The 20,333-nt window shown below is 38.0% G+C and overlaps 1 protein-coding gene across 3 annotated transcripts; it reads right to left on the bottom strand.

Moving 5' to 3' along the window:
- Positions 1-3,466: 3,466 nt before the first annotated feature.
- LACTB (lactamase beta) lies at positions 3,467-18,877 on the bottom strand. 3 transcript variants are annotated; one of them, XM_073211950.1, is made up of 6 exons: positions 18,441-18,872; positions 17,948-18,014; positions 17,159-17,349; positions 16,516-16,867; positions 15,150-15,315; positions 3,467-4,255 (listed from the first exon to the last, which is right to left on the bottom strand). In XM_073211950.1, exons 1-6 carry the CDS (start codon positions 18,801-18,803, stop codon positions 3,724-3,726), a joined length of 1,671 nt encoding a protein of 556 aa, XP_073068051.1. In that variant the 5' UTR covers positions 18,804-18,872; the 3' UTR covers positions 3,467-3,723. The 3 variants fall into 3 exon arrangements, 2 of the variants coding, with proteins under 2 accessions (XP_073068051.1, XP_073068052.1); XR_012120733.1 differs by having other exon boundaries at positions 4,052-4,255; positions 15,150-15,311; positions 18,441-18,877; XM_073211951.1 differs by lacking the exon at positions 15,150-15,315 and having other exon boundaries at positions 3,918-4,255; positions 18,441-18,877.
- Positions 18,878-20,333: the final 1,456 nt, after the last annotated feature.

The following is a 20,333-nucleotide window of genomic DNA, read 5'->3' as shown; positions in this document are numbered from 1 at the left end:
GAATCCTAAAAAAGATGAAAAACAACTCATCTAAAGCAAATGCCTTGTTTATAGTAGACATTCGCTAAACTATAGGGCTCTTCACATTGGGTGGATCCTCAGTCACACTGCACGTCCCCGACACCCGGATAATGTTCCATCCTCCTTCTTCTCTATGTAAATGCCATCTCCTTTGGCAGTGCACTCTGTGGCCTGTGCAAGCTTACACTGATATCACATGATTAAATTGAAAACATGTATCTTTCAGTATCAAACATTTCTTAAAATTACCACTGATTTTATTTGCTTTCAGTCACAATATTTAATGTTTAAAAATTAACGACATTAAAGGAAGGTGTGACATTTTTGTTTATCAAAAATAACACTGATTGAAAAACTGATCAATATGAATACAAGACGTAGAGATCAGGAGAAGCCAGAAAGGAAGATGAAATGGATCTGTTTAAGAGAGGTGTTTTCTCTGTGAACCAACTCAGAGCCATCCAGCTATTTCCCTTTATACATCAAAGTAGAAAGTGAAGAAACAGCCTTTGGGCTCAAAACTATAGAAAACCCCTCTTTTATTAGAGTGTATAACAACTCTGATTTCTTTTTGAATTTTCCTTCAGTATAATCACCAATATATACCATCTTTGGCTGTTACAACAAAATTCCCTAATACGTCAGCACTACAATAAGCCATCCACGGTGGCAGTCTTCAAGAGGGCTCCCAGTGGTCCCTCCCTTCTGGTATTTAGGCTCTGTGTAGCCCTCCCCTCAGAGCCCTCAGCTAAGTCAGGGATGGCTGTGTAAACAACAGGATTTGGTGTAAATTATGGTATGTGACTTCCGAACCTAGATCATAAAAGACATTGTGGCTCTTGCCTTGCTCTCAAATCACTTGATCTGAGGGAAGCAACATTATAGTCAAGCAGATGAATGGAGACGTCCACGTGGCAAGAAGCTGAGACCTCTTGCCAAAAGCCAGCAAGTAGCAGAGGCCTCGTGCTTATAGCCATGTGGGTGAGCCATCTTGGAATGCAATCCTCCAGCATCGGTCAAGCCTTCAGATGACCGAAGCTTCTACTGACATCTTATCTGCAACCACAGGAGAGATCCTGAGATAGAACCACTCAGCTAAACTGCTCCTAAACTTCCAAAACATAGAAATTGTGAGATGGGATAATGCGTTATGCAGCAATAGATAACTAATGCGTATTATACTAAGTGAAAGAAGTCAGACACAAAAGGCCACATATTATATTGATTCTATTTATATGAAGTGTCCACAACAGGTAAATCCAAGGAGAGAGAAAGTAGATTGGTGGTTGTCAGGGTCTGGGAGGAGAGAGGAATGGGGAGCAAATACTAAAGGGTATAAGATTTCTTTTTTTGGATGAAGATGTTCTAGAACTGTATGGGCGTACAACCTGGTGAATATACTAAAAACCACTAAACTGTACACTTCAAAAGGGTAAATTGTAGGGTATGTGAATTGTGAATTATATCTGAAATGCTTATTTTTTTACATTACAGATTTTGAAATCTGGAAGCAGAGTGCAGTTATAACACAAATCTAAAATATGGGAGAGAAGAGTAGATGGAAGTTGGAAGAACTTTGAAGAGAATGTTAGAAAGCTGGAGGAGCCCTGAAGCAACTGTCCAGAGTATGGCGGCCTTGGAGGGGGCTGCAGGCATGGACTTAAAGGAGAGTAAGGAAAATCTTACTGGAAATTGGAGGAAAGGGGATTCTTGTTATGTAGCAGTAGAATGTTCAGCAACACTGTTGCCTGCAGAAATACAGAAAGTAGAAAATGTGCTTAATGACCTGGGTGATGGAGCTGAGATTTCCAGAAGGTGGTGAACATGCCTCCTGGCTTCTTCTTGCTGGTTGTATTAAAATGCATGGGAGAGACAAGCTAAAGGAAGAACTATAAAAAAAAAAAGCAATCAGTAATTGATGGTTTGGAAAATCCCCAGATTCTCCAGATGGCAAATTATGCTAAAATTAAGAATGGTTTTAGGCAAAGATAAAATTTAGGGCACTTCCAGGAAAATATGGTCTAAAGATAATGTTGAGGGTGTGACTGTAAAAGCCTTTAAGACTGCAGAAAAAATCCAAGATGGTGCCTCAGAGAGTTATTTAAACACAGGGCATATTAGAAATTTAGTGTTTTCTCTAGTTGTCTCAGCATAACAGCAAGTTAGAGAGGGGCTTATTTAGAATAGATTTTGGAGTATGTTTTTTGTTTCCTAGCATGAACTCCAGTGAGATTTGTAGGACGTTCACAAAGTTTTAAAAAATTTTACTGGTAGGACCTTACCTAAATTCAACAGAAAGGAGAATATTAAAGAGGACTTTGGACTCCAAAACTTATAAGCAGAAAGCAGGCTGAGAAAAACACTCAGCTGCAAATACATGCTACATTTCATGAAAAATGAGTTACTGAGAGGGCACTACCACGGGCTCATAGAACATAGCCAAAAATCAAGAATTATTACCAAGCCTTGAGTACTAATCAAGGAGCTGCCAGCCCGTGTCTGGACTTCAAAGTTGCTATGACTCATACATGTCTTCATTTCCCCACTTTTTGAAGAGGAGGGTCTATAGCGATAATCCTATATATATTATGCCATTGTATTTTGCACATGTGGAGAGCAAATAAGTTGTCTTTAGTTCACAGATCTTCAGATCAAGAGGAACTGTACTTGAGCTGCTATACTTAAGGAACCTACCCCAAGGTGGCTCATCCACATCTAGACCAGATATAGATGATAGATACTGGGCTTTGAGTTGATGCTATGATGCAAAGAATTTTCTGGAGGATTTGGGAGGAGGTAAGTGTATTTTGCAGGTGGGAAGGACATGAATAATGGGGGGCCAGAGATCAGACTGGTAGCCAACTTCCAATAAGCCTCCCCCCACTTTCTGATATTCATACCCTGTATAATGCCTCCAAGATTATATCAGGGTTGGTCTGTCTGACCTAGGGAATATGGCAGACGTGATGGTATGTGACTTCTGAGGTCAGGTTATAAAAGGCATTGACTTTTTCTTGGCTCCTTCACAGTCTCTCTCTCAATCCAATCGCTTTTGAGTCACTTGCGCTGGGTGAAGCCAGTCACCATGACACTAAGATACTCAACCAGCCCTATAGGAAGGCCCACATGAGAAACTGAGGCTTCCTGGCATCCACAAGCCCAGAGAACTGATTTCTTGCCACCAGTCATGCAAGGGAGCGAGCCATTCTGGAAGCATTTCGATGACTACACGTCTGCAACCTCACTAGAGACTTGGTGCCAGACCCTCCCAGCCACGCTGCTCCTGAATTCCTGAGCCTCAGAGACCAGGAGGTGGTACGTTTGTTCTTTTAAGCCACTGATATACTATTTCTCATAAGCTTGTTTCTGCTGTCATATTAAGCCAACAATATTGGGAGATTCCTGTTGAATGAGATTTACTCTGTATCATACATTCAAAAATACATATTTTATCAGAATACTTTTATTTCAAGAGTTAACACTTTTTTCAAAAAAGTAAAAACAATATAGTTACTTCCCTGAGTATAAAGAACTAATCCTATAGTAAAGGACAATTATAAAATTAAGCAGTTAGAGGTATATAATTCTCTGCTTTCAATTACACTCTATTACAAATTTATTCTTAAAAATCTTGTGTATTTTGGGGACTTTAGTTAGTATTTGAAAACAAAAATAAAAACAGCTCATTTTGTACCTGTGATGTTAAGGTATGTCCAATCTGTCTTTATCAAATTCCAGAGCAATCTTTAAAGCAGTGCTATTGAGGCCAACCGATTGCATGTTACACATGATAGAAACAACTATTCCTCTTGGGGGAATCTTGTACTTTATAGCTTCTGCGTCCAGTTCTTCAGGAAGGACCAGCAGGACGCTGCTGGCACCCACTGCGCCTCCAGTATGTGAGGCATAATGCCGTTGTTTCCTACAGGAACCATGTATTTGCTTCTTTTCCACAACACCCCATGCCATCGCATATTTACCCTCTTTATCCCAAGACATCTCTGTGTTTGGGATCGGTGTCCACATCATAGCCATTGTTTCTGGTTTGAGATATCCAGGTAGAAGATTTTCACTTGAGTTCTTACACAGCCCGACCTGGTAACCATACAGCATTGCATTCCCAAATTTCAGAAGGTCACCCACTGTAGACAGAAATCCACCACCAGCCCATTTATAGGAATTATCCACGTAAGGCGTGTTGACAAGACGTCTCTTTTTATTGTAAACATAAAATCTAAAATGAAATAAGAATGGTCATTAAAATTTTAAGTCTATTATTGATTTTACATATGAAAATGAATAGGAAAATGTGTACATAGACAGATTGTATTTCAATGCAGTGATCATACATTCTCAGAAGCTAAAATTCTCAGTAGGACTCAGATTCTAATCAAACATATAACTGAGTAGTTAAGCATAGAAAGTGGATTGTTTTTTCTATGGCAGTGCTTGCCCATGTTGAGTATCAAAGTTTTGCCTGCAAAATGTACTAATACTACACATGAGTTTATTTTCCCTCTGCATATGCAAAACACTCATCATTTGGTAGATAGTCCTAGTCCTTGGGCTTAAGGAATCATGTGCCACACGTGAATTTATGACTAAAAGTGTACATATTGGGATTTTAGGAATAAGGTTAATATTTGTAAGGAGACTCCATCTCCTGTCTAGAAACACCATGGAAATACACATACAATAACTGATATTGTAATTCCTTGGTGTTGTGGGAGAAGCTGGAGTTACAAACCTCAGTTTGAATCCCAACACTCACCCTTATTACCTATACTTACTTTGATTTACAAACACTTACACTTAAGTTCTTCCTATGTGCCAGGCATTGTTCTAAGAACTATATAAATATGAACTAATTTCTTCTTGTGATAATGTTTGGAGGTAAGTACTAGTATAATTCCTATATTACAGATGAGAAAACTGAGGCACAAAGCATATAAATAACTTGTCCAAGAGCACAGAGCTTGTGCATTGGCAGAGGTGGACTGCGACCCAGGCAGCCTGTTGCCTTTCTGCTTCAGCATCCTGATTCACAAAGTGATGAGAAAACATCTACTTCTCAGAGTTAGGAATATATATATAAATCACTTTGCATATTTCTGGTAGGTACTTAATAAATGAGAACTGTTATTTACTCATACATTCAACAATTATTGAATGGAGCACTTAACATGTGCCAGGCACCATTTGGATGCTGGAATTAAGTGTTAAAAGAGATAAAGAGCCTGACCTCATGAGGTTTCTATTCCAGTAGGAGGAGACCATACCATAAGTGTTAGGTAAATGAAGTAAAATCACAAAAGAATTAAACAAAAAATGAAACTTGGCTCATGAGGATCCTTTCTCTTTCAAGAGTCACATGGTGCTCTTAGATTTTCAGTTGCTGTCTCACCACTTACCCCCTTCATTCTGCCTTGGTTATTCACAAGTACTGTCAGATCTGAATTTCACCATCACTTTAAACTGTTTTATACAGAAGGTGTCTCAAACTCAAGAACTTCTTCCTGTGACTATTAGACTATGACTAATCCTTCCAACTGTCCAACTGAACCTGCTCTCCACCCTCACTGTGACCTCCACCTATTCCCCTTAACTCTTCCCACATTTCCCAGGTCTTTAAGTTCCTTCTGATTTCACATGCTTTTCTGTTCTAGCCTGAAGTAGACCATTAGCCATTTCAACTATTTCAGCCGCGGTCCCACTGGCAATTTGGGTTCCACACTCTTCTGCCTTAAACCACACTGAACCACTAACCTGAGTAACTCTTGCTACCCCTTCCCTTACTTCCTCATCTATCAAGCAAGGCTGCAGAAATTCATAGAACGAAGCTGACTGAGACAGACTCATACTCTTTGCTAAAGGTCTTTACTGCTTTGTCAGATCTTTTCATTCTTTTCCTGGTTATTCTCTGGTATACCCTTCATAATAGCTATTCCCAATCTTTTCCCCCCTCAGTCCTCTCCCCTTCTTCAGGCCCAGTCAGAGAGTAACTTACATCCTTTGTTTTACTGCAAAAATTGAGACAATTCAAAGTAAGCCAGGAACTCTCATCTTTATCCTAAAATGTATTTGATATCACCATTCATTCTTTTCTTCCTTCTTTCCAGTCATTTAAGGAAACTTCCCATTGTTTTTAAGACTATTTCTACTACCTGCATATTTGACTGCATCATTTTGCCTCTACAACCTCGTTCCACATTCCTATATTATTCTTCTCCTTTCAGCCCATTCTCTAAGCGGAAGTCAAAGTTATGTCTCCCTATAATCTACCCATTTGAAACCCTCCAATGGTACCCACTGTAATGAGAATAAAACCCTAATCTCTTACTGTAGCCTACAACACAGTCAAAGGTCTTCAACAAAGGCAGTACCAATTCCCTAAGGAAAACTTTTGGAAGCATTTTTTTAGTTGTCACAATTATTAGAGGGCTCTTACTGACATTTAGTGTATAGGGTCCCAAGCCTTCTAAATGTCCCTGGCAAAGTCCCACACAATGGTGCAATCTCCCATGTTCTGTAAGATCTTCAACTACCCTATGAGATACTCACATAAAAAATCTGTTTATAACTAGCTGAGCCTAGAACCCAATCCATTTCATATCTAAACACCAAGTACTTTTTGCACATTTTTATTCTACAATGAATTTTTCTTAAATGTAACCATTGTAAAAAGCTGAAGAAAGACCACACTTTATTGTTCAAAACTTTAGCCAGTGTTGGCCACCAAGGGCATGAGCTAAAGCACCAATACAATACACCTGTATTGGTCTGCATTTATAGTTGTCACATTTACAATGCTTTTATGTATTAAGTTGCATTTGATTTTATGTTTTCTAATGTTGCCATGAATTAATATATTGAAATATCTGTTATTACAAATTATATCCTTATTGTTTCTTCTTTATATTTTAGTTAGCATATTAAGTGTAGGATAAATGATGTATGATTTCTATTTCCGGATATTAAAGGTGTTAGAAATATTTGTTAAATGAAGGGGCAGTGGGTCTAATGGCACTGAAGCCACCATCTAGGATGATTTAGCCTTTGCTTAACCTCTTTCACCCTTGTCGCTTACATCTTCCCTTGCTTATTTAATGCTAGACTTATTTCTGTATTTGTAACAAGGCAAGCTAACTCTCCTTATTATTCATGTTTCATCTCAACTGACATGGCCTAAAAACAATGTACTTTAAATACCCCACATCCTCTCCGGGTTACTCTATATCCCATTGCCCTGTTTTATTTTGTTCATGTCAATGTATGAGATTCTTAATTTACATGTTTGTCTCTTCCCAAAGAATATAAATTTCATAAGAGTAGGAACCTTACCTACACTGTTTATTGATGATTGTTACCTAGAATAGTACTTGCCTTCTATTAAGTTCTCATTAAATATGTGAATACATGAAAGTATCATTTATTGCCAGATATTTAATGGAGACACCTTGCAAGGCACTGGAGAGAGAAGTTAAACCGTAACTGTTGGCTTTCCAGGGACTAACAGTCTTGTTGGACAATTCTTAAACTTCAAAGCATCAGATGAAATCACCTGGCAATTTTAAAATGCAGACTCTGCTTCAGTAGGGCTGGGGAGGGACCCAAAATTCTGACAAACTCCAAGGTGATATCAATACTGCTGGTCCCCGGATCACAGTTTGAGTAACAATAGGTTGTGGGATGATTAGCAAGATGGCTATGAGGAATTCTGACCACTACTGAAAACAAGCCTTGTTGAAATGGCCAGGCTGGGGAGGAAAGTAGTTCAGTTTGGTTGAAGAGAGAGCTTGAGGGGGTAAGTGGAAAGGTAATGTTGGAAGAGTACAGATGGGACAGGGGACAGGTCACAAAGGACTTCTGTGCATGCTAGGAGCTTTGAATCCCTCATTTTAGTTTACAGATGCTTTAGTTTCCTATATACTGAGGGGGGAAAAATCTCTCTTCATCTTTGTTACAGCTTCCAGTTACCTGTCCTTTTTCTCTCATTTTCCATGAAACTAAGAAAACAGTTGACACCTGCTGTTTCCATGCACTTACCCTCTCTATTCATTCAAACTTAAAATCTGGCTTTTGTTCCCTTACCACTACTAAACAGTTCTCTGGTGGGTCTCAAGGATCTTCCAATTCTCTTTTTACAGTCCTGTTTGCCCACTGTAGTGCTGTTAACCAGCACACTGATGACACCCCCCTTCAGGCCATTCTGCTCTGAGCTCTCCCCTAGCTCCCAATCCTATGATGCCCCACGACTCTCCAACCACCAGTGGTTCGTTTGCCAGGTGTTCTCGTCTACAGAGATAACTACAAATCTGCACCTGTGCCACAACCCCTGTTCCAAATTTACCATCAAGACTCTCTAGCACTAGTTATTCGTAAATTTGGTTTTGGAGAAGGGCACGAAAGTTGTTTATTAGAATCACCTGTAGGCCTCCTCCTTCCCTAAATTGTAACCCCTTTCAAGATTCCCAACTTTGGAGGGACTGTGGGTATATGCAGTTTGAAAAAGGACCCTTCTTTCTTTCTTCAAGATTCTTATATGTTCCTTGAAAGTCCAAGTCATAATACTGGGTGAAGCAGGGGTGGCCACAAGTATGTGCTTTTAAGATGAAAAAGTTCTACAGATAATCTTAATATGCTTTCTTGAGAACCAATAACTTGATACATGGTTTTAATCAATTCTCAAAATAAACATGTCTAAAACTAAATTAACCTCTTCCAAACCTCCTTCTCATATTTCTTTCCATTAAAACCTGGGTTGATTCTCTTGCCCTCAACTCTCACATCCAAGAAGATGTTAAATCTTATTCAACCTCTGCTTTGTGTCTTACCCTTCCTCCCATTCCTATGTCCACTCCCATATTTTAGGTCTTCATTACTTTCTGCCTGAACTCTGATTACACTTTAGTTCCAGCCAATCAAATGTAAAGAAACCACATAATAGAAATATATCTTCTCATTGAGAAATATATTTATTAGAGTAAACTCTAAGTTTGCAAACTAGGAGAGAACTACTAATACATTTTGGCTAATAATAAGCATTGTGTAACTTCTTTTTAATAGTAAAGCATTTCAAACCACCTATATCAAGGCTGGAAATTAGGAATCCTGAACCATTCCTCCTTAAAAATATAAAAATACAGAGATTTCTAGTTACAGATCAATATCTCTGATAAACATAGATATGAAAATCCTTAACAGAATATTAGCAAGATAAATTATTTATTGAAAAGGATCATTCACCATGACCAAGTGAGATTTATCCCAGGGATGCAAGGATGGTTAAATACCCACAAATCAATCAATGTGATACACCACATTAACAAAGGAAGGATAAAAACTGTATGATCATCTCCATAGATGCAAAAAAAAATTGACAAAATCCAACCCATTCATGATAAAAACTATCAACAAAGTGGGTATAGAAGGAACATACTCAACATAATAAAGGCCATAGTTGACAAACCCTCAGCTAACATAATACCCAATGGTAAAAAGCTAAAAGCTTTACCTCTAAGATCAGTAATAAGACAAGGATGCTCACTCTCACTACTTTTACTCAATATTGTACTGGAAGTCCTAGCCATGGCGATCAAACAAGAAATAAAAGGCATCCAAAGGAAGAAGCAAAAATTTGTTGCTATTTGTATGATATGCTATATATAAAAAGTCCAAAGAAACCCTATTAGAATAAATGAATTCAGTAAAATTGCAGGTTACAAAACCCAAAGTCCATTGTGTTTCTACATAATAATAATGAACTAGTAGAAAGAGAAATTAAGAAAATCCTATTTACAATTGCATCAAAAAGGATGAACTATCTAGGAATAAATTTAACTAAGGAAGTGAAAACCATTAAGACATTGATGAAATTGAAAATGACAAATAAATGGGAAGACATTCCATGTTCACGGATTGGAAGAATACTTTAAAATGTCTATACTACCTAAAGCAATATACAGATTCAATGCAATCTCTATAAAAAAACCAATGGCATTTTTCACAGAACTAGAACAAGTAATCCTAAAATTTGTATAGAACCACAAAAGACCCAGAATAGACAAAGCAATCTTGAGAAATAAGAATAGAGGTAACATGCTCCCTGATTTCAAACTATACTACAAAGCTATAGTAATCAAAACAGTATGGTACTGGACAAAAAGAGACACAGGCCAATGGGCCAGAAAAGAGAGCCCCAGAATAAACCTATGCTTATACGTTTACTTAATATATGAAAAAGGAGTAAAGAATATATACAATGGGGGAAAAGACAGTGTCTTTAATAAATGGTGATGGGAAAACTGGACAGCTACATGCTAAAGGATGAAACTGGGCCACCACAAAAATAAACTTTAAATGTAAGACCTGCAACTACAAAACTCCTAAAAAAAACCCAGACAGTTTACCCTTGAACATTGGAATTTTTTTCTGGATGTCTTCCCAGGCAAGGCAAACAAAAGCAAAAACAAACAAGTAGGACTACATCAAACTAAATAGCTTCAGCACAGCAAGGAGGCAACCTACTGAGTGGCAGAAGCTATTTGCAAATAATGTATCTATTAAGAGGTTAATGCCCAAAATATATAAAGAACTCATGTAACTCAACACCAAAAAAAAAAAGCCAAATAATCCAATTAAAAAATGGGCAGAAGACCTGAATATTTTTCCAAAGAGGACACACAGGTGTCCAAGAGATACATGAAAAGATACTCAACATCACTAATCATCGGGAAAATGCAAATCAAAACCACATTGAGATATCACCTCACACTAGTCAGAATAGCTGGTACCAAAAGACAAGTATTGGCAAGAACGTGGAGAAAAGGGATCCGCTGTGCATTGTTGGTGGAAATGTGAATTGGTGCAGATACTATGAAAAATACTATGGAGGCTCCTTGAACAATTAAAAATAGAAATACCATATGACCCAGTAATTCCACTTCTGGGTTATTTATCTGAAAAAAAGAAAAACACTAACTGGAAAAGATACAGGTACCCCTATATTTGTTGCACATTATTTACAATAGCCAAAATATGAAAGTAGCCTAAGCGTATATATATGCAATGGAATATTACTCAGCCATGGAAAAGATTGACATCTTTCCATTTGCAATAACATGAATGGACCTAGAGGGCATTATGCTAAGTGAAATAAGTCAAACAAAAACAAACACCATATGATATATATGTGGAATCAAAAAAATTAAACAAATTAATGAACCAACCAACCAACCAACCAACCAACCAGAAATAGACTCATAAATATACAGAATAAATTGTTGGTTGCCAGGGGAAGAAGGAACGGGTAAAATAGGTGAATGAGGTAAGGAGGTACAAACTTCCAGTTATAAAAGTCTTGTGGATGGAATATACAGCATAGGGAATATAGTAAATGTCTTTGGTGACAAATAACTAAACTTATCATAGTTAGCATTTTGTAGTATATGTAATTGTTGAATCACTATGTTGCACACCTGAAACTGATATAATATTGTATATCAACTATACTTCAATAAAAAATATGGAGAATTCTAGATTTAGAATTCTATACTTTTTTACTCATGTTAATCACTTTATTCTGAAACTTTAGGGTTTCAAGTTTTTGTATTTTTGCAATGTAAACAACTATACTATATCAAGTAAAAAGTAACTTAGTACCTTAATCTTTTGACTTATAAGAGAAATTCAGATTCAGTTCAAAGAATATTTTTCACTGAGACACCACATCCTTCTAGAATTCTAAATCTTAAAAAAGAGGCAAATTCTAAACTTTAATCCCTTCATTCCTTTACTCAGAGGATAAACTAATGGCTTTTTATGAAAACAATTTTGTTCAGCTGGATGATCACTATCCCAAATTCTTAAGGAATTTCTGTTCTAAAGAGAATGGAATATAGACACAAGTTCTTAAATTACCGGGACATCTTTGTAACTAAATATACAATGGAACAGTCCATCTGATGTGAATGATGTCAATGACAAACAGCCTCTTCCTACTTAAGAATCTCTAGATACTGCACAAGAACATTATGTAACTACGGAAACCCGCATCTACAGACTTACAAATTCAGAGTAATTTTTAAAATGCTTCTTAAATGCCTTTAGAAACAAGAATACACCACTTCGTATTTATTGTTATAAGTTAAAAAGCCCACAGAATTTAAAATGCATATTATAAAAACCAATCCCATTTTAACATTTAACATGAACATTTAGATTGAACCTACTATTAGTCTCTCAGCTAAAGGCATAAAAAAGAGCTTCTTAAGAAACAGTGCTTAATTTTAGAAGATACTCTAGAAAATAAAGCTAATAATAGAGATAATAATAGAAGATAAAAGCCTTATGTATATTGTCAAGATACAGCAAACACTTCAGAAATTTTTTTTCATTTTGGTCTCATCTAATTACATAAGATATTTTTGCTGCCAAGTACTGTACCAAGGACAGAAAATATAAGCAGAGTCTAATAATAAGCTAATGCACGAAGGATTCCCCTGTCAACAAACTGAGTATCTTTCAGTGGCAAGAACATGCACTCCACTCCCTTATGGGTTTTGTGTAATATATGAAAAAGGAGTAAAAAATACATATGATGGGGAAAATTGTATTTAGTTTACTTGCCTATATAGAATATACTTGCATTACAAAATCAGTATATTTGCATATAGAAAATATTGTTATTCTTCCATTTAAGAAAATTTCAGTTTTATTCAGGACAATGCACCTAGCTAAAAACTAATTTTTTTGCATCCTTTACAGCCTAAGTCGCTAAAATTGCAGCCAAAGAAATGTAAGTACTATTTTGGGTTAGGTTCTCAGGAAATACCTTAAAAAGATGACAGACACGAGGAAGCACTATTTTAAACACACATATACACACAGAAAAGTGATAAAGATGATAAATATTTACTCTTGTGACATAATAACTCTAAAAGGCCTAGGACAGGATAATACATATTTAATGTATGATTATGACCAAGTAGTCAGCAGACTAAATAACAAAGCTGCAAACTTTTTTTGGAAATTTTATTTCCTACAAAATGGTCCAATGAAACAAATGAATAGAAACATGCGTTTACTAAAGTTTTACTATAAGGTTTTTAAAAATACGTATCTTTGAAGATTCCTTTTGCTCCCAGAACTTCCCCTCAAAACTGGTGTCTTTAAGCTCTCTTAAAATAATTATTATACAGAAGAAAAAGAAAGAACCAGAGTTGCATTTTAGCAGCCCAGATAGATACTGTATCAAGTAAAATAAAAACAAAGTAATGGACAGAACATTTTCCTAAGTAATAATATCTCTTACTTTTAGTGCCCTTTTTTATTTCAACAGCCCATTTAATCTAACTAAATCAACTATCCCTTTAGCACCACTGGGCACTACCAAACTCTAAAGATATCCAGAGCTGACAGGAACCTTTAAGAGTAGAAATGGAAACCGACTGCCTTTTTTCAAAGAATGAAAAATAAAATGAAATTAACCATCATATGCCATATTCTGATTTTTGCGCAAGTCAAAAATGATTTACTCATCAAGAAAACAGTGAATGATAGCTGCCCTACACTCTGTATCATACAGCCTTAACTTTCAGTTTAGAAAAGAGGCTCAATCACTATACGTAATGTTTTTCTCTCCCTTCTATATTAGTTGAGTCAATTATCAAATGCCTTAATCAAAATAAGGTGTGCACTATGCCATCTTTATTAGACAATTTTTTTTTAGATTCAATTGACAACGTTTGGTATTTGTTCATTTTTCTTATACTTCCCAGTAGGGTATATAGTTGGATCTAAAAATAATGAACAGTAATTGTCTGAAATGGTAGAGAACTACAAGACATTTAAAAATTAAAATTCATTGCTTGCTGCTAACCTAATTCCTTTTAGGTCCAAGAAACTCAGGATGATTTGCAGTGCACATTTAATTTTTTTAAGTAAGATGATAATTTAAAAATAATTTAAATACAACATATGATTGAACAAAACTAGTATGGGAATAGGAATAATAAAGCTAAAAATATTCCACTCTTTTGTCAGCTTCAAGTTCCATTAAGCCATTTTGTAAAGCATGTACTAATGGAAATACACAAGGTGAAAGTAATGGTTGATTTGGTAAGTGTGTTACATTTCTAACAAACTGAATAATAATAGAGTAAAATGGGAAAGGAAAACACCATATCCATGAAACTCCTTTTAGTCATTAGCCTCAAAAATCTCTCCCAATGCCTTTTACAAACTACCAGTAAAAATTATGATAAAACTTAGTTTGATATATCTCAGTGAAATGACTTCCAAACTTTTACAGTGGAAAAACCTGGCAGCTCCCACCTCAAGAAACAATTAAAACTACCATCACTAGTAATGGCACAAATTGAGCTCACATGACCTCTGAGAGAAATGACAACTAAATGTAGTATGTGATCCTGAACTGGATCCTGGATCAGAAGGAATTTTTTCTTCCCTTTCCTGTTGCTATAAAGGAATTATTGGATCAATTGGCAAAATTTGAGTAAGGGCTGTAGATTTGGTATAAGCATTGTGTCAATGTTAATTTCCTGAATGCCCTTGTTTTCAGAAGAAAAAAAAACAAAAACATTTAAGTGTTTATGGGTATGGGTAAAGGGGTACCATGTCTGCAACTTAATTTCAAATGGTTGAGAAAAAACATATATATATAGACAGATAAAGCAAATATGCTAAAATGATAACATTGGGGAATCTGGATGAAGGGTACATAGGAATTCTTTGTACTACTCATGTAACTTTTCTCTATGAAATCATTTCAAAATTGAAAAGCAATTAAAAATAATAAACAGTAAACAAACAAACCATTAGCTAAAACATAAGAAAGGGATGGTGGAAGAGCAAATTATAGAATCCCGGTTGTGGGGGCAATTTTGGGCTTAAATTATTATTGCTGTCTTTCATCTAAGGATTTTAGGATACTTTACAAATACATTTTATTTCCCTCACTTTATAGATGGAAAAACAAACATGTAGAAAAGCTCCCAAAATGTGGCAAGTAGATTTTGGAATGGAGACAAGGAAAATTTGACTTTTAATTGATAGCATAGTGTTAGGATGTGATATATAGCTAGACACACCAGAGGGTATTCATTTACCTTGCTCTATTGTAAATCACTGGCTCATTTTCCTCCTGCACAGTTGTCAGCATATCCAAGTCATGGAAAATTTTCTGCATATAGTCCAAATATTTATATCCTGAAGCTCTTTCTACTATGGCTGCCAGTAGGGTATAGCCAAAAGTTGAATACAAAAACTGACTACCTTGAGACATCATTGCAAGGGGGAAAGAAAAGAAAATACTTCATTATTATTTAAAAATATGTAAAATATTTTCCCACTGAAAACTGGCATACCTTTAAAACTGGAATATTTTACTTCAGCATTTAGGAAAAGATCATGGATGATACATTAACAAATAGAGTCAACTTTGCAATGGCCCTGTTTATTCCATGTCTCCAACAAAAGAATAAAATGATGATTAGTACACTTAAAATTCTGCATAAATCAATACTTTCTGCGATAATGAAATAAGCAAATTAAGTCCTATCTCAGAACTAAATAAAAATCTTTCAAACTAGCAACAAAACAGGACGGGAAAGAAAAGCAAATTTGGTTTCTTGAGTTAATTGTTTTGTTCTTAATATATCTCCTACCCAATGCTTAAGGCATAGTTGTGCAAGTTATTTTAATATGTGTAGGTATAAACACCTTGCTTTAAATATATATTAAAATATATATACAGATTCAAATATATATATTGTTTTAAATACATACCTTTATATTATTTTGGATTCTGGAAACACAGATTGCATTATCTGTACTAAAAATGGGTGGGAATGTTACTTTTTAAAACAAGATTCATAATTATATTTCTTTGCCCTTATTAATTATGCCTACATAATATCTATTCATGGTAAAGAAAAAACCTTTTAAAATGAAAATGGAATACATGTCCATAAACCTATGGTAAACTTGAAGCTATTGTGGCTTCAGTAGGCATCATACCATAAAAAATACAAAAAAAAATAATTTTTAAAGACGAGCTTTGGGGAAATAAAATTAAATTGATGAATACTAATTTCTTAAAGGAATAAAGACAAAAGAAGTTGAGCAATTTAAATACTAAAATACAAAATACTGAAATAATAGCGATACGCTATCATTCCCACTTTGGTCCAGATTTTATTTGGAGAACTACTGTTTTCCCATCATATATCCACAAATATCTTGATATTGAGAATCCACTAAATGACTGGGTAGCCTCCAATGAGACTAAATCTAAACAACTAATTGTCTAGATGCTAGGCTTTGTCAGGAACTATAGACAAAAATGCAAGCCTTGGACTGACAACAAAACTCATGCCACAGTCATCAACATCCAGTGCACTCAGGATGGTACAATTCTGAATTTTCTGAAAATACTTCAATAATGACTTTGTTAAGATAAAAATTAACACTCACCAGGTTTAAAGAACAAAGGGTCATTTTTAAATAATCTTAGGGAATCAATTGAATTTTCAAACTTTTCTTTCAAATATAATTCGCCTTGTTCAAAATCATTCTTTTTCTTGCCAGGTTTTGAATTCCTGCTTTTGGCATCATTATCTTGCTCTGTCTTAGCTTTAGCAAAGTCACTCTTTTCAATACTTCTGCCTCCTTTTTCTTTTAACTCTTTTTCTTGGTCAGATTCCAATGTCCCTTTCAACATCTTCAAGGCTTTGTAAGCTTTCTCTTCTTTCACCTTTTTCATGTCCTTTTCGTAATGACGAATTCCGCTTAAATGGGAAATCAGTAATCTTGTTGTGACAGAAACCTAATCATAAAAACATGAAAACTCAATTACACTATTAAACTGCATAATAAAAAGTTAGTGGCGTTAGAATAATGTCTCACTAATATTTTCCATTTTAGATGCTGCTGGGAAAAATATGTCATGTATATCTGTTTTGCCTCAAACTTCAGAAAAATACCCACTCTATTATCATCTGGATAAAAAAAAAACCTTTGATTCATTAACAATAATTAAAACCAAACCAAAGAATCGTATAAAGCCTTTTAAGCCATTTAACATGCCATTAATACAATCAACTGTGAGTTTCATTACCTTTTCACCTTCATATTCTTTTTCTGGGAATTCAGGAACATAATGTTGTACTGGAATATCAAGATCCAGTTTCCCTGCTTCCCATAATTTGGCCAGAGCAACCATTGTGAGGCTTTTGCTGATACTGGCAATTCTCATAACTGTCTCTGGCTTGCACGGCACACGGTTCTCAACATCAGCATAACCTAAACCTTTGGGGGAAAAAATGCAAAAAGCTATTAATAGGCTTCATGATCAAAGGAGTCTTTAATAATACTATCTTAAAACATCCTCCGTATTTATCTAAAGGAAAAGATATTTCACTTTAAGCTAATTAAAACGGAACATGAGTCTTGGTAACACTGACACCAGTTAAGCCTAACAATTTAACCTTATAACTAAACTGAGATTGTACCCTGTTACACAATAGTAATTTTCTGATTCAGATGTTAATTTTTCATAGCTTATCTAAAAAATTTGCTTATTTCACGTTTTAAATAAATTACTCTACATTCTGGAGAATGATTGTTCTTCAGATTATATTTTTTCTTGATTTTTGAGTGGCTTTCCACTAAATTCCTTAAAATAGCGACCCCCAAAAAAATGGGTGAGAAAAGATGTCCTTGCAAACCCCATGTAGCTAACCATCAATTTAATTCAGCTGCAAACCAGAAGAAAAACACGACTCTTTATTCTATTAAACATGTTTTCTCTACAATATGTATGGTTTTATGAAACCTGAACAGCATTTCAAGGGATTTACCAACTGGCACAAAATAACACACTAAATGACACTTTTTCTGAGCCCACCTTCTGACCAGACTTCTTTTCCATCTACGGAGACTCCAACCACTATGCCCGGTGCACCCACTTCGTCCTAAAGGGGAAGGGGGAGAGGAGCCAGTCGTAGAGACAGGTCCGGGTAGCTCGCACCGCCTCCGGCGCTTCCAAGGGGCGCTCCCGAGGCCCCGCCCCGCCCCCTGGGCTCCGGCCCCGCCCCCTGGGCTCCGGCCCTGCGGGGCGCGAAAGTCGAGGGGTGTGCCGGGTCAGCACCCTGACGGGGAAGGGACGGTCCCCGAGGAGAGCGATGACCTCCACCCGCATCCAGACAACCCCCCAACAACGTCTGGCTGTTGCCGGGAGGTCGGGGAAGGGGGAGTCTTCCTCAAGCCGGCCGCTGGCATCCCCCGCCGCGGGTGGGGCCCGTTCGGCGCGGGAGATGACCACCCAGGGGCCCCATGCCGGGGTGAAGCCGGGGGTGGGGCGCCCGGTTCCCGGCCGCCCTCGTCCTCCGTCGCCGCACCTTGATCCTGTGCAGCAGGTCGCGGCTGCTGTCGATGGCTCTGGAGAAGCGCCTGGAGCGGGGCGGCGTCGGAGTCTGTGGAGACCAAGGAGCGAGGGGCTGCTCCTGCGGCGGCAGAGGCTCGGCCGGAGGCGGCGCCTCGGGGTCGGGGGCCGCTGGGGACGGCGCGGGGGCCGCGCCCCTCAGCCCGCCCGCCAGCTTCGCCCCGAGCGCCAGCCCCAGCCCCAGCCCGAGGCCCCCGACCCAGCCGGCGCCGAGCGGCGGCCGCCCGGCGCGCCGGTGGGCCCTGCGCCTCCCGCAGCCCCAGGCCCAACCGCCGGAGGTCGCGGCCCGGGCCGTCAGGGCTGACAGTAGCCGGTACATGGCGTCTCCCGCTGGCCGGCAGCCTCCGAGCTCCCGCAGGCCGAGCGGGCGGCGGAGACGCGGGGAGGGGAGGGGAGGGGAGGCGGGTGCGGAGGGAGGAGCCGTGACCGCGCTCAGACTTTAGCAGTCGGCGCCGGACGCCGGAGCGCCGGAGCGCCGATCGCATCGAGCCCTTCCCCATTTTTACCCCCTTTTCGCCCGCTCTTCTTGCCTTGTCTCTTGACATTTCCTCATCCTCCGCCCCGTTTTTCCCCGGGCTTCCGCTCAGATCAAGTGTCGCCTCTTGAGAGAAGCCTCCCTAGCTCCTGTCCCCAGGGGAGTTCTCCCCGTACATTCTTGACCCCCGGTGGGCACACCTGAATGGCACCACTTGGTTTCATTGACTGTGACTTCTTCGGAGGGCCGTGACTTTGCTTTTGGACCCTCAGTTCCCGGACCATGCCTGGCACACAGCGGCCGCTCAGCGGGCATCTCCGTTCTCTCAACGCTCTTTTATCTCTCACTGTCTCCATTCTTTTTGTCTCATTTCAGCTCCTTCCATTTCCCTAAGGCCCTTTTAAAAACTCTTTTCTTCTGGAAGACTAGTGCCACACCACATCAAACATACAGGCATACATTAAAAAGTTTTTTCGCTGCAAAAAAGAAAGTTTGAAAGAAGTTGCACTTCAAAATTTTTAATCTGAAAGTGATATAATTTATAATTAGCTATGATTTCTGATATCTGTAGATGATCGGATTCTTGTGAAATAAGAAATCCAACCGCAAATTGCTACAAAATGTAAAAGGTTTTTACTCCTAACTGAACAATTAATGACATAATGTTAATTTGAAAGTAATTAAACATCCATTCCAATTTTACAAATTCCTTTTTATATTTTTATGTATATATATATGTACTTTTTTATATGTACATTTTTAAAACCTTAAAGGCCTTAGGTGCAGGGAGCAATATACTCAATGTATAAAATGACCTTGTCTTTCCTTGCGGGTGGAATATATAGAGTTCACAGACTTGAATTGACAAACTTGTCAGGATAAAAAGCTCTTGAGCTAATATTTGTTTAACTGGAGGAAAAGGCAGTAATGGTAACCACACCTAGTAAGAAAATACTGGTGCTAAACAATTTATAAGGCTCTGGGGTTGCCCATAAAACCAATGATCCCCAAGAGACCAGAGTATCTATCCTATGACCCAGAGGGTTTGACACTGAAGCTCACTGAAGTCTCTGAGCGCCACCTGCCGTTAGAGTGGACAGGTGCACGCCATCAAAATGATGTTGGAGGTTCCCATCCCCCACTACTACAAGCACATGACAGTGAGATGTAAAAGATATAGCCGGGGGTGGTTATAATGAAAGGTAACTATCCTTCCTTAAAACCGTGTACACGTATATCTTATGTACTCTTCTGTACCTCTCCTTGAGTCCGAAATGGAACAGAAACACAGAGCCGAAGAGAGCAAACGCCAAGATCCTGGTGGACTTCCACCAGTTGAGAAGCAGGTAGAGGCTACCCAAAGTACAGCCTCTA

The sequence above is a fragment of the Manis javanica genome, chromosome 8, assembly GCF_040802235.1.
Source record: "Manis javanica isolate MJ-LG chromosome 8, MJ_LKY, whole genome shotgun sequence".
Classification (NCBI taxonomy): domain Eukaryota; kingdom Metazoa; phylum Chordata; class Mammalia; order Pholidota; family Manidae; genus Manis; species Manis javanica.
This window is presented reverse-complemented; position numbering and strand designations above follow the sequence as displayed.

Excerpts from the sequence above, each read along its gene's own strand:
- LACTB (XM_073211950.1), bottom strand. The coding sequence starts at position 18,803 with ATGTACCGGCTACTGTCAGCCCTGACGGCCCGGGCCGCGACCTCCGGC. Across the intron at positions 15,316-16,515 it reads CCCTTTGTTCTTTAAACCTG|GTAGTCAGTTTTTGTATTCA; the intron begins GTGAGTGTTAAT and ends TGATGTCTCAAG. Across the intron at positions 4,256-15,149 it reads GTGATTTACAATAGAGCAAG|ATTTTATGTTTACAATAAAA; the intron begins GTAAATGAATAC and ends ATTTCATTTTAG.